This window comes from Strix uralensis, chromosome 4, assembly GCF_047716275.1.
Source record: "Strix uralensis isolate ZFMK-TIS-50842 chromosome 4, bStrUra1, whole genome shotgun sequence".
NCBI lineage: Eukaryota > Metazoa > Chordata > Aves > Strigiformes > Strigidae > Strix > Strix uralensis.
The window spans coordinates 1,790,054-1,810,803 of NC_133975.1; the positions used below are offsets into that span (position 1 = coordinate 1,790,054).

Sequence of the window (20,750 nt, forward strand, 5' to 3'; positions counted from 1 at the left end):
TCGCCCTCTTGCATTGGTGCGCAATGAAATGGCAGGTGGGATAACGAGCCATTTTTAGTTCAGTAGACAGTACAGTTTAGATGTACAAGCATGGAAATATTGCCATGACTTCTCCTAATATACTGGATTTAGTTCTGGTGTCCAAATTCAAGAAGGTTGGTGAAAAACTGCTCTGATTTCATACCCCAGCAGATGACGGGACTGGAAAATTTTGAGTTTTTCCATTGGGAAGCAGAACTTGACTGATTTCTTCCACCGCAGCGGAGGTTAGTGAACCGTAAGTGCTCAGCCAGAGAACTCGGGTTTGCAGTTTAGTGCCACAAAATCAATCCGAGAATTTCAAAGAAAGCCAAAGGTAGATGAGAAATTAGGTCCATGTTATTATCAATAAGAGTGATCAAGCGAATAGACACACCAAGTGCAAAGTACCTTAATATTTGGAGAGAGGAGAAGACTGAAGAATATCTTGGCAATTATTTTCCACTGATTGTATCTGCAATCCTTTAGGAAATGAAGGGAAGAAACATTAAAAAAAGAGGAAACAACAACAAAGCAGAGAAGACAGAGAGCAGACAGGCAAGAAAAATTCAAGAAGAGTGGAAGTAAACAGCACAGAAACCTGCCAATGACACTAAATTAAGGTAAAAAAAGTTCAACTGGCACTGCAGAAATGCCAGATTTTCAAAGCCTATGGGATGAGAAAATCAACAAGCGTTGCACCTTGAGTTGTTTCACTACCTTTAATAAATACATCTGGAGACGACTAACACCCACTGTGCACTGTCTGGGTTTGGTCTGTTGACCTTTCAGATTTTGTGAATGTTTAAATGTAAATGGCAATCCTCTTGCTTAAAATGAACTTTTCCTATAGAAAAACTGTTGTCCTTTAAGCTGCCCAAACACCTCGGTCTGGACTGAGAACAAGCAGACAACCCTTAAGCCTGGAAATGGTTGGTTTGAGGGGAAAAATAAGCACATATATATAGTAACAAAGAGTGAAAATTCAGAGAGGGGCACCAAGACCGTGTCTCATCCTTAATGGTACCATCTGGTACCAGGCAATGGTAATAGTTCAACAAGAATAAATATAAACGAGAGACAACCAAAGAAATACTTTCCTAGTAAGCTGAACTGTGGTGTGTACAATGCTGCCCTCTCCCCCCAAGGTCAGTCCTCCTCAGTGAGTCAGAACTTGATTCATTTTCCCGTAACACAGCAAGTTTAACAATCCAAGAATTTTCAAGTTTCATCAAAATCCATAAACACATTTTATTCTATCCAGAAGAACATTGAACTTGGCGGGACAGAGTACCACAGCAGTGGCCCCAAGTCAAGAAAAATCCTCTTTTGAAGAGTCAAAACATCTCCCAGGAGTTAAATGAAATAGGTCTGGAAAATGGGCATCTACTCTAAATACAAATATTCTCATTTGTCATAAACAAAATAGCCATAAAAAGCTCGTAATTATTCCACATTTACATTAACAGCATGTTAAAAACACGTCATCCTATTAGGTGGGTGAAGTTATCCAGATCGGACAAATTGGCAAACTGAGGCACACGTGGATTAATAACTTGCCCAAGGCCACACAACGAGCGCTATCAGAGTCAAAATCAGAACACCAAAATCCTTGGCTGCCGGAGCGGTGCTCAACTTATTTTTTCTTTAAACTCTTCTTTTTTTTTTTTTTTTTTAATTTGGTCTTCGCCACAAGAAGAAAAACATGAAGTACGAATCTATTATTCCTATGGGCATAAAGTTTTAAGAGATCACAGTGGTCAGGTAGTCTGACATCTTGAACAACACAGACAAGGAGTCGTCGCTAATTAATACCTACTTCAAGGGCAGTAGTTGTGGTCGAACTGGAACATAAAGCTTTTAGAAAAAACAAGTCATTCCGATTTTAAAGGTTTTCCAGGGATGATGCAATGTCCACCACAAATCTTGATGGACTGTTCCAGCAGCTCATTACCTCCACTCCCTTGCCTTTACCCAGCTCTGACCTTCACCACAGCATCTTATCAAACCTTTGGCTGCTTATATTATTAAAACAGTAGCTACTCTCAGTGTTTTCTAACAGACATCCAGAGAAGCAGAGCTCAAAATCCTCTTCCCTGGTAAATCAAAGCTATTAATTTCCTCAAGCCTTGTATTGTAAATCCTGTTTCCTAACCCTAACCCCAATGAAGACTCACACTGTCGCGTCTTTGTACAACAAAACCATGAATAACTCTAGTAGTATTAAGACAACCTCTGTATAAAACCCTAATGCTCAACAAAAGTGAATATTGCATTGCATGAAGTGATGCTTTGTAGGTGAAATAAAATTAACACTTGCCATGAGGACGTTCAGCAAGGCTCATGACATGGCTCATTAGCAATTTTTGCCTGAACCGTACTATTCTATGTCCTGCGAGGTGCAGCAACTGGGGAGGACAAGTCAAAAGATTAATTAAAAATATTATTTAGAAGGTAACACTCCAAGCAGAGGTGTCCTCCTCTACTTTAATTTGTCAGAGAAAAAGCAGGTCCCTCTTTTCCCCTGTGGATTTTGGCCATAAGGAAGCTCATTCCTTCAGGACCCCCTAAAGTCCACCTGAATTGATTTCACATGAAAGATTTTTTTTGTTTACTCCATCCTACCCAGATACCCTACATACCCAGAGTGTCTCCAAAGGACTTTCCAACTTCCACCCCTTCCTTAGTGTACCTGTAAAACCAGCCCACCATGTCCTTTAGCAGCTCATATCAACTTATCTGCCACGTCCTTCACAGCTGCTGGGATAACCATGCCTGGCTGAAAACAGATTCACCGATGAAGAGCGATCAGAAGCAAGACATTTAAGAGCTATAAATGACCAGAAAGGCTTAAAATCCACCCCATGTGACAGTGGAAAGACTACTGCTCTGCAGGAGGAAGACTTCTCTGGTTCTTTCTTCACAGAATCACAGAATCATCCAGGTTGGAAAAGACCTTGAAGATGCTCTAGTCTAACCATTAACCTCACACTGACCATTCTCAAGAACATTACAACAAAATGAGCAGCAGATCAGCCATCACAACAAACCATTTAACAAGGGAAAAATGTGCTGAATGTGAACTAAGCAATCCTATACTATTATACAGAAGATGTACCAGTAACAAGCAATGCCAGGCCTAAACCCAACAGAAGGAAACACATGTAAAGATCATCTTCAGCCTCAGGAGATTCCAGCTCAACAGGACTATGGGAATTGGACAAGTCTGTATCTATCATTCAAGAAAATAACCATAAAATATAATTGCACCCAATCAATAACCCTTGAAAAAGGCGCTCACGGTTTTCACACAGCTCAAGATCTGGTGGGAAGAATGCAAACCAGGTGAATAAGAAATCAACTTTTATTTTCCCTGCTCACTTGCCTTCTTCCCATACCTCCGATTTATGAGACATCCCCAAATCATGCACTCTGCTTCAAGTTAAGCCTGGAAAATTTTTCACAGGCGTGGGCTGAGAACACACTTCACACATCACCAACCCCATGTATATTTGCATGATACAACCAAACCCCCCACCAAAACTAGGCTGCAGCGATGCCTCTGACTCAATTCTGCTACTAATCCCGCTGCATGGTTTTCGGGAGCTACCACCCAGCATTCAGCGACCTGACCTGAAGTTCACATTTGGTCAGCACTTCTGATAAACAATACTCTGCAGTTGGTTTTTACTGAGGTTTCCAACTGAACTGTAATTTTCCACATCTTCACAGAAACGAACTCTTGTGTCCTGGATGGCCTTCAAAGTTTTTATTCAATTTTATTTCTACATTCTCTTATATTACACCTCTTCCTAAGATGGCAAGTGGATTCATTTTCTACCACCATTTTTACTAGTAAGTGGCAGCAAACTTAAAAGTTATCACCTAAAATTAAAAATAAAATAAATTTTAAAAAAGGAAGGGGAAGAAAAAAACCTGTTAGACAAAATTGCAAATTCCTAACTCAATCTAATATTGGTTGTGAGAGCAAAACAGATGTCTAGAAATCAAGCAGACCATAATTTCTAATCACAACAATGCAGGAACATAGTTCAGATGAAGCTTTTTTGAGTGTTGGGATTGTTGGGTTTGGGTTTGTTTTTTTTTTTAAAGGTGCCTTAAGAGAGAGCTGAAGTACTGACTGTTGCACTCAGACCAGCAGCTCTCAGACTGCATCTCGGGAAATCTGCCTCGCAGCAAATAAAACAGAAAAATCCTCCTCAACACAGTGAAATGGAAGAAAGAGAAAAGATGATGACATGCTAAGAGGGTATCAAAAAAACCCCTACAAAATTCCACCTAAAAAAAATAGTCATAAGACACAAGAAGCACCTTCCAGTCTAGACTTCTGATTTGCAATTGCAGATATTCACGGCATGCAATTAATAAATCAAGACCTTTTATCCCTTAAAAGAACTCAAGATATTCATCTGAAACAGACCCTAGAGTCAGATCAGGTTTTTTTAATTCTTGGTGCTCTTCCAAGATACTGGATACATCAAATATCAGGAACTTATTTCAATACCTTATTCAGTGCCTTGAAAAAAATTGCCACATCTCCTCTGCATGCTAGAGGGGTTCCCAGATACACAGGACCCGACTCCTCACCACCCAGAGGACAACCCAAGTGTATTTCCAAAGCCTGATAGAGGAAAAATCGTCATCACCAAGAAGGCAACGAGAGGAGGCTGAAGGCATCCTCACACCTGAAAAGGCATTGGAGGAACCAGAGCAAATGTGTGAGGCAGGACAAATTGTGTGAACTGTCCAAAGCTGGCAAGCTGAGAAACACTGCGGACACACAAGGGTGTGGAAATTACATGTTTCTAAAGTTGCAAAAGCCCGACACAGACAAACATCACTTTTTTTGGTCGAGTATTTTGCAGCTGTCTTATGGAAGCAATAAGCGTGCACTGTGCCACGTGCTGAACAAAGCACATCATTCTTTATCACGGTTTACTAGAAGAAAAAACCCAACAGATTAGAGGTCCAGAAGGGCCTCTGAGTCATGTCCAGTTAAAGCAGGTACTACACACCAACCCCTTCGGCATGCACCAGTGCTCAGCCCTCCGCACGGGAAAACGCTGACTCTGCAATTTCCCTCTTTCAGCCACGGTGAGGAATGAGGTCTCCTTCCGAGATTTGCAGCAAAACCAGCCAAAAAGGGAAAGCAGTTTTGCTGAAGGCCACATAATAGCTTCCTGGTAATTATCCGCATTCCCCATTCACCGGGCTACACCGACATCAGTAGCTTCAACTTCACAGCCAATAAATAAAACCTTCAGTAACAGCATTAAAAAGCACCTATTAAGCACAGGGCTCTCTGGAGCGCGCTTACCTCTCTGCAAGGCGTTCTTTAATCTTTCCAACAAACCCACTGAAGTACAAAACCTTACCCTGGAAACCTGCACCGAGGTCCAAGGGCTGAAGACAAAGTGATTATAGAGAAAGGAAGCAGGTCCTTCGCTACAACCCACAGCAAAGAGGGGTCCAACACCAGGGACATGGGAGCCACTGCAGGTCTTCAGGACCTGGAAACCTATTCGAGAACAAATAAGGGAGTTTCCATTTTAGCCTAATTTTCAGGATCTCAGAGGGGCACCTCTATATGCCTGGCAACCTCAGACAGTATTTCCACAGCTGACATTATCACCATCTTTTATACCAGATGTAGAAAAAATTTCTGAATCTGACATGACTTTGACCTTCTACAATTTTGAAATTTTGCATTTCGCTGTTTCTTGTCCCCACTCGTGTCCTACCCTCACTGCACCACAAACTCTGCCAGCCAGAAAGCAAATATTCAGAAGGTAATTTAGGAAGACACAAATTAAACTAATAAGCATCAACAGGTCTTTAGCGGCCAAGAGACAAGTTCTTACATTTCTGGGTCACATAGAACACTTTGGTACCCCCCTCGGAATAAAGAGGAGAGTATAAAGCCAGTACTGGTTATTAGTCTCAAATTTCCTATCCATTTACCCAAAACCAATGTTGAAGTTGAGGGATCACAGCACACAGGGGCATGGTTAGATACAGGGACATTGAATACACCGAGTTTCAAGTGGTCAGGGTCTGTAGTGAAATAATGCCAGTTCTATACAGCACATTAGCAAAGTCAGGGCAAAGAAAAACAGAAGAACGTGTGCAAGTCAAAGGTATAGCTAAAAACCCCAGAACAAGTTAAATAAAAACACTTGACTTCCCTTAAAAGCTTCTCTTCTGATCCATCGCCTGATGCAGCCAACTGCAAGGAAACTGTGGATCAAAAACTATGTTTGATCCACAATTGCAATGTCAATACAGCTACTTTTACCGTCAAATATTTGGAGTATCACAACTCTAGCACCTGCCCACCTGTTTTTTTGTTTTGGTTCAGTTTGGTTTGGCTTTAACTAGCAATTCCTAATTACTTTCCTTAGGTCCCCCCCAGGCTGCTCTGTGCCTTCCACTCAGCCAGCTCTGGCTTTGCCGACATAAAACTCACATCCAGGCTGTAGTGATGGGGGACGCTGAAGGAGCTGGCTCCAAACTGCTCCACAGAAGATGGCATCCAGCACAGATGCTGGACACAGACCTGCTCGAGCGGGGTCAGAGGAGGCCATGAAGATGCTCGGGGGGCTGGAGCACCTCCCCTGTGAGGACAGGCTGAGAGAGTTGGGGGGGTTCAGCTGGAGAAGAGAAGGCTCCGGGGAGACCTTAGAGCGGCCTCCCAGGACTGAAAGGGGCTACAGGAAAGGGGGGAGGGACTCTTGATCAGGGGGGTAGGGATAGGATGAGGGGTAACGGTTTTAAACTGACAGAGGGGAGATTTAGATGAGATCTAAGGAAGAAATTGTTCCCTGCGAGGGTGGTGAGGCCCTGGCACAGGTTGCCCAGAGAAGCTGTGGCTGCCCCCTCCCTGGAAGGGTTCAAGGCCAGGTTGGACGGGGCTTTGGGCAACCTGGGCTAGTGGAAGGTGGCCCTGCCCATGGCAGGGGGGCTGAAACTAAATTATCTTTTAAGGTCCCTTCCAACCCAAACCAGTCTGGGATTCTATGCTGCTTGTTCCTACCTTACACCCACTTCTACAGTAACTCACTGCTTCTCTCCTCTTCAAGCACTGCGGCCTTCAGCTCCTAAATGATTTTGTTCCCAGATCCTTTATGGACCTTATGGTCCTTCCTTAACGGAAGTTCACTTTGTAGAGAGGTTATTACTCTTTTTTCCTCATTAGTGGTAGCAATAGTAGGTAAATGTCATCTGCACATCACAGAGATCACTCGCTGCTGTGTTAATTAACATGTAACTATTGCAAATATTAGTGGCAGTGCACTGGACACGACAAGTGGTAACTGGAGAGAAAAAATGATCTGTCCATCACATCCCTGTCGTGCTCACTTTAGTATCAGTAGCCTTAACAGTACCCAATCCTAACCAAACTTATTCAGGTAATAAACTTCCAATATTAACACCCCAGGCAGCAAACATTCTTCTTTTATTCCAATCCCTGAGTTCACTTGAGGTCATTATAGTGGTAACTCACATCTTTTTAAACACATATAAATAGAAAACGGTTTGATGAAGGAACAGTCAGACAAGGAAGTAAAACTGCCTGTTGCTCCATAAACCCAGTACCAAAAAGAATGATCCCCTGCATCTCCAACTACACACTTACAGCTATGTGAAATCAATGAAGCAGAGCAGGAGTGAAGTACAAGTGCAATGATGGCTCCAACCCTTCTAACAAGCAAACATCCCGATTACCACTAGAGAAAACGACTGTGTAAAGTTACAGCACCCTGCCCTCGCAGTGTGCTATGGAAGCCAAGAGGCTACAGCGTACACAACGCTACAGGCTTGGGGCAGAGCGGCTAGAAAGCTGCCCGCCAGGAAAGGACCTGGGGGGGTTGGTCAACAGTTGGATGAATATGAGCTGGTGGTGTGCCCAGGTGGCCAAGAAGGCCAGGAGCATCCTGGCTTGTATCAGAAACAGTGTGGCCAGCAGGACTAGGGAAGGGATCTTACCCCTGGACTTGGCACTGGTGAGGCTGCCCCTTGATGAGTGGGTTCAGTTTTGGGCCCCTCACTCCAAAAAGGCCATTGAATGACTCGAGCGTGTCCAGAGAAGGGCAACGGAGCTGGTGCAGGGTCTGGAGCACAGGTGTGATGGGGAGCGGCTGAGGGAACTGGGGGGGTTTAGTCTGGAGAAGAGGAGGCTGAGGGGAGACCTCATGGCCCTCTGCAACTGCCTGAAAGGAGGGTGCAGAGAGGGGGGATGAGTCTCTTGAGCCAAGGAACCAGCGCCAGGACAAGAGGGAATGGCCTCAAGCTGCACCAAGGGAGGTTTAGGTTGGATATTAGGGAAAATTTCTTCCCCAAAAGTGTTGTCAATCACTGGAACAGGCTGCTCAGGGCAGTGGTGGAGTCACCACCCCGGAGGTATTTAAAAGACGTGTAGATGTGGTGCTCAGAGACATGGTTTAGTAGTGGCCTTGGCAGCGTTGGGTTAACGGTTGGACTCAATGATCTTAAAGGTCTTTTCCAGCCTCAATGATTCTGTGATTCTATAATCACACATTTCACTCATTTTTGTATGGGGAATTTCAAGGCACAGGTTTTCTCTAGAGAGAATCAACCAAGACAGGGTGGATGACTTGTAAGCACTCAGCCCTGCTCTCGCAGGCAACACAGAAGGGTCCTTTACGTTACATATCCAGTTTAATTTTAATTACTTCCCCAAACCCTATAACCTCAGCCATTGGGATCTTGGATTTAAAGCATAAATTAAAGGGGGAGAGAGGGAAGGAAGACAAAAAAGCCTACCACAAACCATACAGAATCACAGAATCATCTAGGTTGGAAGGGACCTTGAAGATCATCTAGTCCAACCGTTAACCCACCACTGACAGCTCCCAACTACACCAAATCCCTAAGTGCTATGTCAACCCGCTTCTTGAACACCTCCAGGGATGGGGACTCCCCCCCTGCCCTGGGCAGCCCACTCCAACACCTAACTACCCGTTCTGTAAAGAAATCCTTCCTAAGAGCCAGTCTGACCCTGCCCTGGCGCAGCTTGAGGCCATTCCCTCTTGGCCTGGCGCTGGTTCCTTGGCTCAAGAGACTCATCCCCCCTCTCTGCACCCTCCTTTCAGGCAGTTGCAGAGGGCCATGAGGTCTCCCCTCAGCCTCCTCTTCTCCACACTAAACCCCCCCAGTTCCCTCAGCCGCTCCCCATCACACCTGTGCTCCAGACCCTGCACCAGCTCCGTTGCCCTTCTCTGGACACGCTCGAGTCATTCAATGGCCTTTTTGGAGTGAGGGGCCCAAAACTGAACACAGAACATGTATCTAATGCAGAAGAAAATAACTGACCCATAGGCGATGGAGCCGCCTCTGTTTCCTTCACAAGCTTGGTGTAGCAGATGCCATTTTTGCAATTCAACCAAAAAATTACTTGTGGCAATTTCATCTGTTTTCCTGTCATCTTGTCCCTGAACCTTCTAAGACTTCCACAAAGATTACAGTCTTCAGATACTAGAAGAGGCCTCATTTGGTAGTTGTCCAGCTGTTCTACAGTATGTACGTGGAACACAATGGGAGCAAAATATTTGATAATAACCAAGCCAGGATCTGGTGTTGTGACCAACCTGCTCACAGCCATAACAAACATGTGAAGTGACTGTGTAGTTTCAGATTCCTGAATTCACCTACTGGAACATGTCAGGAGTGTCACTTCTTCTCCAGGTAGGGAATTTGTCTAGCAACCTTCCTTAATCCTACCAAGGATTAATGGGATCTCAAGTGCTAAAAAATTTAATAAGAATAAGAAGAAGTTAATGATTGAGAAAAACAGGAGTCTCAGAGAAGATGTCCAGAGGACTTGCAGTGAGGAGTAATTGTTTCTGAACACTGAGCATCATCAGATAGACCACGAGAGGTCTTCTGAAGATACCAGACCATTAAAGAAGTCCCATACAATCTTAGCTGAGGACCCCCAGCTATCCGTTCACACTTTAAGGGCTTAAAGAGAAACTCCCATAGCATTGACTCCCTAGGGACACATAGACATCCTTAGGGAGGGCATCACTTCTACATCAACTGATTTATCTCAAAGCTGTAGACCAAAGACAGAGTTGATCTAAGACCCAGCTACAAATCCAAACGTCTTCATCTACCCAGCTGTATCACTGGAAAAACAGAGAGCGCATCAGATGTGGACAAACAATTACTGAGATTTGCTGGGAAAAACAATTCTCGATGCTTCCACTGAAACACAGTCTATATTCAGAAATACACATCCCTTTAAGGTAGCCACAGGTCAGCGAGAGAAATAAACAGGGTATTTTATTCAAATGCAGCTTTTAATAGATTAACAAAGCCTTCCCAAGCAGCGACGGTGATTTAATTCATGCAGTCAGCGAACGGGATCCCAATCTAAAAATCTGGCCAAAGCTGGAGGTTGAATCCTCCCAACAGAAGCTCTTTCCCTGCCCTTAACAGCTGCTTTAGAAGGGCTGCTCCAAACAGCAGGCTTTGCAGTGCTCCAGTCAAGCGTTTCTGTCTACACCCAGCGCTATTTTGTGCATGGTAAAAAAATAAGGTTATTCCAAATCCCTACCTCCTGCCCCCTTTCTAAAACTTTGGGGTTATTATGGAAAAATACTTTGAAATATTAAAAAACACCTCCTTAATACCTCAATTTTGACCCTTGTTGAAGTCCTGCATTAAAATGTGACTTCAGGGAAGGGGGAAAGGAGGAGGAGGAGGAAAGGAGCAAAGTGGGGAGAAAAAAAAAATGCACTTCGCTCTTATTTCGCAAGCTAAACCGAACACTGAGTATTTTCCACTGCATTTATTTAAACCAGATTCACCACCCAGGCCAGACACTGGCAGGCCTACCTCCATCAGGAGCCTGTCTCTCGAGAAGTTCACTGCGGAGCCCGCAGGTAGATCAGAGGGGGGTTCACAGCACCCCCAATGTTCTGGTTGTTGAAGGGCTCTGCCTGCAACCAGGTCAAACACAGACCCCAGGGCTGCAGTGTGGACTTGGGTGATGGATGGAGATGTAACAGAGTGGGTAGGAAAGAAAAAGAACCATGTTTTCTTTGTGGTGTGATACCATCACACAGGAATGTCAGGAAACAGCATGAAGTCTGCTGGAAGGGCAACAAGCACAGGCAGGACATGGGGACGGACTGGTGCCACCACTAAGCTGCCACAGGATGCTGTCTGTCACCCGTCTGAGCACACGGCAGCTCCCTCCTGCACCTCGTCCCCCTCTGCAGCACGTTCTTTGGAGAATCACAGAATCACAGAATCATCCAGGTTGGAAAACCCCTTGAAGCTCCTCCAGTCCAACCATGAACCTCACACTGACCGTTCCCAACTCCACCAGATCCCTCAGCGCTGGCTCAACCCGACTCTTCAACCCCTCCAGGGATGGGCACTCCCCCCCTGCCCTGGGCAGCCCATTCCAACGCCCAACAACCCCTTCTGCAAAGAAATACTTCCTAAGAGCCAGTCTGACCCTGCCCTGGCACAGCTTGAGGCCATTCCCTCTTGGCCTGCCGCTGGTTCCTTGGCTCAAGAGACTCCTCCCCCCTCTCTGCACCCTCCTTTCAGGCAGTTGCAGAGGGCCATGAGGTCTCCCCTCAGCCTCCTCTTCTCCAGACTAAACCCCCCCAGTTCCCTCAGCCGCTCCTCATAAGACCTGTGCTCCAGACCCTACACCAAGAAGAAACCATACTTCCAACGGATACACAGTGCTCTACACCTCAGGGGCCAGCCTGAATTTCCTTTTTCCACTACACAGGAATAGCCGTTCAACCTACCGAGGCAAACAGGCAAGAAGTTTGACACAGAGGAAGCGCGTCTTGGTTACACCAAGCTTTGAACAAAGGTCCCACACAACCAGTAGCACAGGGAGCAGAGCCTCCACCTCTGCCCTTCTCCTGTCCTTCTCCTATAAGAAGGTACTGAAATTTATATCTCAGATGTTTGGACCTTCCTGGCCACGCCAGGGACCAGATTTGGGTCTTTCACCGCTTCTCCACCCATCAGATTTTGCATCCAACTCTTGCTGATAAGCACAGCTGACTAATTCTCACTCTTTCCACCGCGCTCACGTCCACAACTCCCATGCTACCACTGGTCACCACTGGAGTAGCTTCCTTCAGCTTTCCCATTTACACCAGCCCCTGGGGCTTTGCTCCACCAGCACTTTCTGCCTTCACAGATGCAACACCCCAGACCCACATAGCAACTTTTCATTAGGTCCACGTGAGCAACCCCTCACCAAGAGTCAAAGCTCCAGAGCAGAAAAAAGAGAACTTATTATGTGAGCTGCGATGTACGCACAGGATGAGGGATGTTGGCAGGACAAGACCTCATTTGCAACTCGTTACTTCTGGTTTTGGACAGCACAGAGCCTCGACACACCAGTCCCACCTATTGAACCCAGTATAGATCACCACTATCAGCCTGGTAGGCTTGTGCAGGGGGGGGAGGTGACCAAAAGCAGCAGCAAGACAGCAACGAGGTTACAACACAGTGTGTTTTACCAAATCGTGAGAATCTACATTAAGTTCTGTAAAGCTTCCTGCCCAGTTTAGCTTTCCATCTGTCGCCAAACAGACCCCATAGCACATATCTTTCTATTTGCATCCTGGTATTTGGCAACAGTAAGAAATATTTCCTAGCAAGAATTAAAAAAGTCTTCCATTCACACTGAAACATCTACTGGACATCCCTGTGGGCCTAATTCCCAGAACACTGAAATGCAAACCTCCAAATGGGAAAAATATACTGATTACCTGCCAGTAACCTCAAGAGTGGCAAGCCAAGCCCTTATTAACAGTCTGCATTACCATCTGGCTACCACACAGTAACTGGGAAAATGTTATTGTTCTGAGTTTGACTGTCAAGATAATTGCTTCAGTATTAATTAAATGTTCCTCTCTGCAGCTGCATAGAAAGCTCACGTGGATAATTTACTGATTGCACAGTATATGCTTCTCTTGAATCAGCGGGCACAGCATGACCACTAGACCCAAGTCTGCCTAAATCAAACATTAACATTTTCAAGTCTAAAAACCGGAATATCCGTTTCAGAAAATTGAAGGCCAATTGTAAGCGTGACTTTTTACACCCTCAAAACAATTAAAACATTGAGGAAGGGAGAACCACTCCCCCCACCACGCAAAGCATTTGGTGCTGCAGTCACTACCCCCCACACCCACTTCACTTACATCTAAGTCAGCAAAGTTCACTAGCACACAGATATTTCTCAGCTGAGGATGCAAAGGCACAGAATCACAGAACCATCTCGGTTGGAAAAGACCTTGAAGATCCTCCAGTCCAACCATGAACCTCACACTGACCGTTCCCAACTCCACCAGATCCCTCAGCGCTGGGTCAACCCGACTCTTCAACCCCTCCAGGGATGGGGACTCCCCCCCTGCCCTGGGCAGCCCATTCCAACGCCCAACAACCCCTTCTGCAAAGAAATCCTTCCTAAGAGCCAGTCTGACCCTGCCCTGGCGCAGCTTGAGGCCATTCCCTCTTGGCCTGCCGCTGGTTCCTTGGCTCAAGAGACTCATCCCCCCTCTCTGCACCCTCCTTTCAGGCAGTTGCAGAGGGCCATGAGGTCTCCCCTCAGCCTCCTCTTCTCCACACTAAACCCCCCCAGTTCCCTCAGCCGCTCCCCATCAGACCTGTGCTCCAGACCCTGCACCAGCTCCGTTGCCCTTCTCTGGACACGCTCGAGTCATTCAATGGCCTTTTTGGAGTGAGGGGCCCAAAACTGAACCCAGGGATCGAGGGGCGGCCTCACCAGTGCCGAGTACAGGGGTCAGATCCCTTCCCTGTCCCTGCTGGCCACGCTAGTGCTGATACAAGCCAGGATGCCATTGGCCTTCTTGGCCACCTGGGCACACTGCTGGCTCATTATCAATCCCCCCCAGGTCCCTCTCTGACTGACAGCTCTCCAGCCACTCCTCCCCAAGCCTGTAGCGCTGCTGGGGGTTGTTGTGGCCCAAGGGCAGCACCCGGCATTTGGCCTTAGTGAAACTCCTCCAGCTGGCCTCAGCCCATCGCTCCAGCCTGGCCAGATCTCTCAACAGAGCCTCCCTACCCTCGAGCCAATCAACACTCCCACACAACTGGGTATCATCTGCAAACTTACTGCATTTCATAGCCACACAGCTGCAAAGAGCCACCAGGACAAACTTCACCCAAAGCTCTGCTCAAGGCAATCCCAAGGGACCATCCCCATTTGCAGCCAAGTGCTGCGGTCACGTCTAGAAGATGCTCAGCCGATGGCTGTCCTCCTTCTCCTACCTTCAACTTCAGCTTCAGCACAGTCGTCTCTCCCCATGGGGGGACCCAATCCCAGCTGCATCCCCATCCTCACATGCCCTGGCCCAGCCTCAGGAATAAATTGATATTTATTTAGCCACCCCTCATTTTTCTAATGTTCACTGGCTGCTAATCCTCCTTACAGTCCACTTAAACATTATATGAATTAATATTAACTACAAAGTTAACAGCAGATCGAAGGGCCTGAGAGTCCAGAGAGACTTGCTGACAGTTCAGAAATCTTGCTGCAGATTACCTAACGGGGGTGAGCATCATTCCTCCTCAAAAAGCCTCACTACCATAGCTAAAGAACCTGACAAATTATAATCAAGACTGGATCATCATATTTACATACCCCGTACCAATAAAGCAAATCAACCATGGATGCAGCTACAAAATACTTCATCACTTGCCTTTTCAGCTCTCACAAAATTGTAAAAAAACATCTGACCGGTGTCCCAAGCCTGCTTCAAAAACGTGCAGGACACTTAAAATGACATTTATTTTTCCTTAAATTCTGCAGCTCTATTTCCACACTGTCCTTCATTGAGAAAATGAGGAGTACATCAAGATCTTCCATCCGGAAAGCTCAGGGCAAAATCCTTTCCACATTCCCCTGGCCACATCTCAACGTTTTCTTCTTCTTCTACGTTCAACATATGACCCAGTTTGGATGAAACCAAAGGACCCAAAGAGCCCCGAGGTTCTCAGGAGGAGCGGGAAGGGATTATCCTGACGTGGATTACATTGCTGTGTTGTTAATTACCTCGAGCCAGTTTTCTATTGAGATTACAGGCTGCGACACTGCCGTTGTAACCTCTGAAGTCTCTCCAAAACCTTCTTTCACTGTTGCTAGCTTAGCGCTCTTGGTCGAGACCCAAGCTGTGGAAATTTGGGCTGTGTTTTGATCAAAGCCCTCCTCGTGTTCCGTGCAAACTTCAACACTTGTGGTTGCTGGGTTCCCTCGCCAAGCTCGAGCCGGTGCCTTTCAACACCCGTTGCTCCCTGCTTCTTTCAAGGGGTGATTAGGCACGGCTCTCAAGCAAAGCTGGTATTTAAGAAGTTGTTTGAAGGCCTGGGACAGGGTTTTACATAATAATCATGACTTTGTTTAATTAGGCTCTGCAAAATGTTTCAATTTTAGATCAAACCGTTCCATTTTTTTTATTCCCTTTCTCAGAGATGTAGTCTATCTCGAAGGAACTATGAAAACTGAAAAAACTAAAGCAAATGAGCTCACAGAGAACCACTTTAGAAGGACACGCTTCAACCCCGCAAAGATCCCCAGATCTCCTTGTGCAGGGGCTCCTCAGCAAAGCACAGCTCCCGTCTCCACGAACGTAGCCTTTGTTAACAGAGTCAGAGCATCGTCACCTCATCTTGCCAGCAGCCCAAAGACCAAATCAAACCTACACACCGCTGACAGGGGAAGAATTAACACAGCTCCCTGTGATGGAATCTGCTTCTTCCAAGCACAGTGTTCATCTTAGACATACACAGAAGAAAAGCGACAACAACCTACTGCACCACACAACCAGGGAATTCTCTTAAGCAAGGAAACCCAAACTTCTCAGGGTCATTTCTGACCTACACAAGAACAGCCTTCTTCATCAGGGGCCTTCTCTGAATAAATAAAACATCAAGTTTTTTCACTGTGTTACTGTTCAATGCAGAATCTTTCCTTAAAGGAGCCCACAGCAAGATACTCCAGGGAAAGCGTTTTCCCCTAGGCATTAAGATGCAGATCAGGTTTCTACTAAAAAAAGGTATCAAGCATACTTGGGGCAATTTTATATCAATTTGTGTACCCACATTGAACAGATGAACACGCAGGGCTGTGCTGGATGGTATCAGAGATGCAGCTTCCTTGCTCTGAGCCTCTCTGTGCTCCCAAGGACCAGGTCCTGATGTATTTTAACAAAGAAAGGCTATTTCCCAAATACACTCTGGAAGCTGATGCTGACAGATGCATCTATTTTCTTTAAAAAAAAAAAAAAAATGCAGAAAAGTTTCCAATTGTAAAAGCACCTCTGCATTGACGTGGCAATCATCAGGAGACCTCCCCTAGCATGGGAAGCAAACCAATCCCTCCTGCAAGAGTTCAGTCTGGGTAAAACCGAGAAGCATGAGGAAGTTTTAATGCCTGAGAGGTGATAATAACAGTTGTTGGGTAGGGAAACATTTCACAAACCTTCTCGAACAGACTAATGGGCTATTGCAGGCTCGACCCTTTGGCTGGTCACGTAGCTTCACTCTAGGAAGCGATCCAAGCTGCTCCACACTTCTTCTTGATGTCAGCAAAAAGATCAAATGGCCAACGAGGCCGATTCCTTCCCCTGGCCCCAGGGAGAGGTTATTTCTTCTACAACAGCAGTTTTGTATTCACCTTGCCTCAAGCGCGCTGCAGAGACGCCTGTCTATGTCAAGGACACAGCTGATTTCCCTGGGACAGAGGCAGCAAAGGGGCAAACATCAGGTAAATAAGGGCTGGAGCTTCATTCAGTGCAGGACAGGAGTTGCCCTCTGGACAGACCGACTCCTTGTACGCAAATACCAAAATGCCATTACATTAGTCACGAGCTAGACAAGAGTTACCCAAAATGAATGTTTCTGTTCAAAGCCAACAAACCTGCGTTTTCTCCCCGTGGCATCTTCTTCTGGACCAAGCTAAGCCCTGAACGAGCCTGCTGCTCTGCCGAGCTGGTGTTTGGCAGTGAGGTCACACTCAGCCTACGTCACTACAGCTCCAAAGATGCAAATTTGGTTGGGTTTTGTTCCATTTACTGGAAAAATAACAACAAAATCTCAAGCTCTACCAATGGATACAAAAGTGAAATGCACTGAGGATGATGGGAATTTCTAAACTGGTCTCAAACTAGGGCAGAGAAGCATAAGGTCCAAAGTCAATAATCCCAGTTGGCTCCAATTTTTCTGGGATTATTCTTACCACCCTTCCATGATCAGCTTTCTGGTTTTTAACTTCCTTTGAAGACAATGACAAAAGCAGGTAGCACTAGTCTTCCATGCAGACCCACAGCTGAACTTCTGAAGCATCATGTATGCATGAGCCTAAGGTACTCCAGAAATGGTTTTAAACTTTCTGCTCAGAGTCTTGAATGGATAAATTATTCAGCCATGTTCCTTGAAGATGCACAAGGAGCACCCATGAGATCAAACGGAAGCTACTGAAGATGAGAAAATAAAGCTGCTATCCATATGCATGAAGAAAGAGCCATCTATAAATAGCAAAGTAGGAAGTTAAGTCTCCTTTAGGAACATAATTTATATGAAGTTGTTTTTGTTCCCAACTTCAGAAGTGAGAAATAGGAGGAGGAATAAAAATTTATTGCAATCTGATGTAGCTGTTGGACGGCAGCTTTCATATCTTTGCATTCCCAGAAGCTGCTTCACGTGAGAGCGAGCTCCGGCTCCAGAACCGTGCTGAAAGCACAAGCTGCAGAGCAGCAAAGCGCCTCTTCCCCCAGCACACACAAACCAATACGCTCTTGGAGCTCGGCGCCTTCATTTTGCCCCGGTCTCTTTGCAACCACGTTAAAAACCAACAGGCTAAAAGCTGCAAAATGAGAGATGCAGCAGAGCACAGGCTCCCCGCTGCAAACGGCTGCGGCCCACCCCACTTCGAGCCATCTCCTTGACCCACCAACCACCTCCAGTGCTTTTTAGATTGTCTGGCTTTAACTGGGAGGTTTGCAGATAAACTCAGGCTGTGCAAAGCTCTCCTGAAGTCTTCAGGAGGAAAGTTTATCTGCTCAAGCTTCCCATTGCCCCATGAGAAAGATGTTTTAGGGAGACAGCTCCTAAGTCAAAGGGTTCTTTTAGTTAAGGCGCTCCCCTGCTGTACCTCTTGCTCGTGTTAGCAAGCAGAGATGCTTGAAGTTTCAGAGGATACTTCATCTTACAGGGTGGAAATGTTGTCTACTGCTACTTGGCAGTTGTCCCATGGAAGGGAAGGAGAGGACGCAGTTGCCTACACGCTGTCTGGGTAAAGAGCAAGAGAGACGTGTCTGTCACTGCTGAATACCAAGCTCCTGAGTGATGGGGAACGCAGCAACATTTGCTGGCGGGAGCAACGTCAAATTGAGTTTAGACAAATGCCTGGAATGGACTAACAGCTGGGGGAAAAAAAAAAAAAAAAAGGCAAAATAAAACCCACAAACCTTTTGACTAAAAAAAGGCAGCCAAGCAGCCTAGAAATGAGCGGAGAGCCAAAAATCTGCTGAACACCTTGGTGCTCTTTCACAGCAAGGTTACCGTCTCGCTCATCACTTCGTAGCCAGAGGCAGCAGAGACTGTGGGAACAGTGAGCAAAACCCTGACATTTGGGCTTGGTACGATGAACTCTGTATCTCAGCTTGTGCATTTTCACAGAACAAAGATTAAGAAACAACTATACTTTTTCTAAGACAGCTGCAGACAACCAAGCCCTCAGCACTGCCTGGAAAAGGCTCTTTGCTGGTCTGTGTGTGGCACCATAAATACATAAAGATGCTCCTTTAAGTGCAATCTGGAGAGATGCTTTCTCCCAAGGCACACAGTCCCATGAAGAGTCTGTGTGCACGTGCTCTGGCTGCTCTGGGATTGAGCCCGTGTGCTGCACTCAATGCAGAAGAACAGGGAGCAGCCCTGATTTTATCTACTTCCCCTGCAGAAGATTTTCCTCCATCATCCTGGGTCAAAGGCAGAGGTAACACTAAGCCCTGTCACTGCTCCAAAAAATAAGATTCTCGCTGCTGAAGAGCTGTGTGTACCAACTGGGCCCATCCCCTTGGATTTCTTGATAGAAACCCCCTCGACAAGCCCCTTGGAAAAGGGGGAGCAGGACCGATGACCCCAGATCTCATCACCAGCCCTGTCAGCAGCCCGAGCCCCCGCTCCCAGTCCCCCGCCACTGAACCAGACGGGGGTTCAACGGTTTGAACTTTCCCTCCAGACACATCTCGGCAGCACAGAGACTCCGGCTGTCAGCCACCGGCAAGGCAGGAAAATCCCAGAGGGAATTTCAAGCAGCAGGAGATTCGCCCGCTGCCAGCACCCAGCGGCTCTGCCTCTGCCCCCCATGCTGCCAGCGGGCTCCTGCTAGCAGACCTAGGGAGCCTGGCACAATAAAAACCATCAATCCCATCCACTAAACATTTCCCTCCCCAAACACCCAAACTTCTCCCTCTTTCCCTTCCCCTCAAAGCTTCTCAACAGTTCTGTAATATTTCAATTTGTGACCAGAGGACCTCCGGGCTCTCGCTGCTCCCAACCCCGTCGCAACCGCTGACGCTTCGCATCTTCTGACAGCCTGAATTAGAGCCCCGAAGTCTCCCACGCAGGGTTCCTGTAAACACGTCCCTATTACAGAGAAGTTGTTTCTTTTTTTTTTTTTTTTTTTTAAAGTGAGAAAAACCCACTAGGGAAACTTGAATACTTTAATCTTGGGCAAGAAGAGCGGAGCGAGAGTTTCGCTCTCCATAACGCACCCTGCGCCACTAATCCCTGCTGCCTGCCCAGGGACAGCAAACGAGCGCATGGACTGAATAAGTGAGATGGAAGAAAGCCGGTTGAATTTATTTTTTTTATTTCAAATAATTATTTAAAGCTGCAAGGGACCTTGTTTTTAAAATCACACTGTGTGCACTCTATATATTTCGCTCAGACTGACATGAAGAATTATAAAAATCCAACTGCTAGCGAGCTACATCAATACTGCTTATTTGTGATTTTGCTGTTCTGGATTTTCTCAGGCTGCAGACAATGCAATAAAAGCTCTCTATAAAACAATATTCTTCCATATTTTAAGAACACAGTGGAAATATTTCTTCTGCTCTTGCTGTTTTCTAAAACAAAATTTCAATCTTATGCCAAATTTAAGCTATTTTCCAGCAAGCCTCAGTAATTTGGGATGTTGGAGTCAGCAATGCGCTTAGGAGCGAACTCAGCTTTAAGCATGTGCTTAATTTCCCCTAAAGGTGACTTAAGCATGCTGAAGCACTTGCCTAAATGGTCAAGGTTTGCTGTAGTGAGGCATTAAAAAGAATATAAAGTTTTGAAATACAGTTTAATAGTGACTTACGGTTTCTCTTCTAACTGAAAATGAAAAATTAATATGGATGCAATAGTATTTTTCTTGGTCACTGACATGTTTTTCCAATCCTCTGCATGTTATTGCAGTCCATTTTATAGAAGAGCATTATTTGTTCAGCTGAACCATTCCCAGTTTATCCTGTATGATTCAGACATTCATTTGATATTTGGACAATGGCAACTCCTTTTCAGAAATCAGAGGGGATTTACAGATATTTATTCTGTGGAAGTGAATTCTGCAAAGGTTGAATTGACCCGAGATTAATTTTTAATTTTTTCTTTTTCAATCTATTCTCTCGTACCAG

At 45.8% G+C, this 20,750-nt stretch overlaps 1 protein-coding gene across 6 annotated transcripts in view; it reads right to left on the reverse strand.

Moving 5' to 3' along the window:
- Positions 1-20,750, reverse strand: part of EXOC6B (exocyst complex component 6B) — a 353,544-nt gene that overhangs the window by 220,705 nt on the left and 112,089 nt on the right. For 4 of the 6 annotated variants that reach the window (XM_074865395.1, XM_074865392.1, XM_074865390.1 and 1 more), the window contains exon 7: positions 430-501. The exons of the other annotated variants lie outside the window; for them this stretch is intronic. In XM_074865395.1, the coding sequence (XP_074721496.1) occupies positions 430-501 (72 nt within the window). The remainder of the gene's footprint in view (positions 1-429; positions 502-20,750) is intronic. 6 annotated transcript variants of the gene reach the window in all.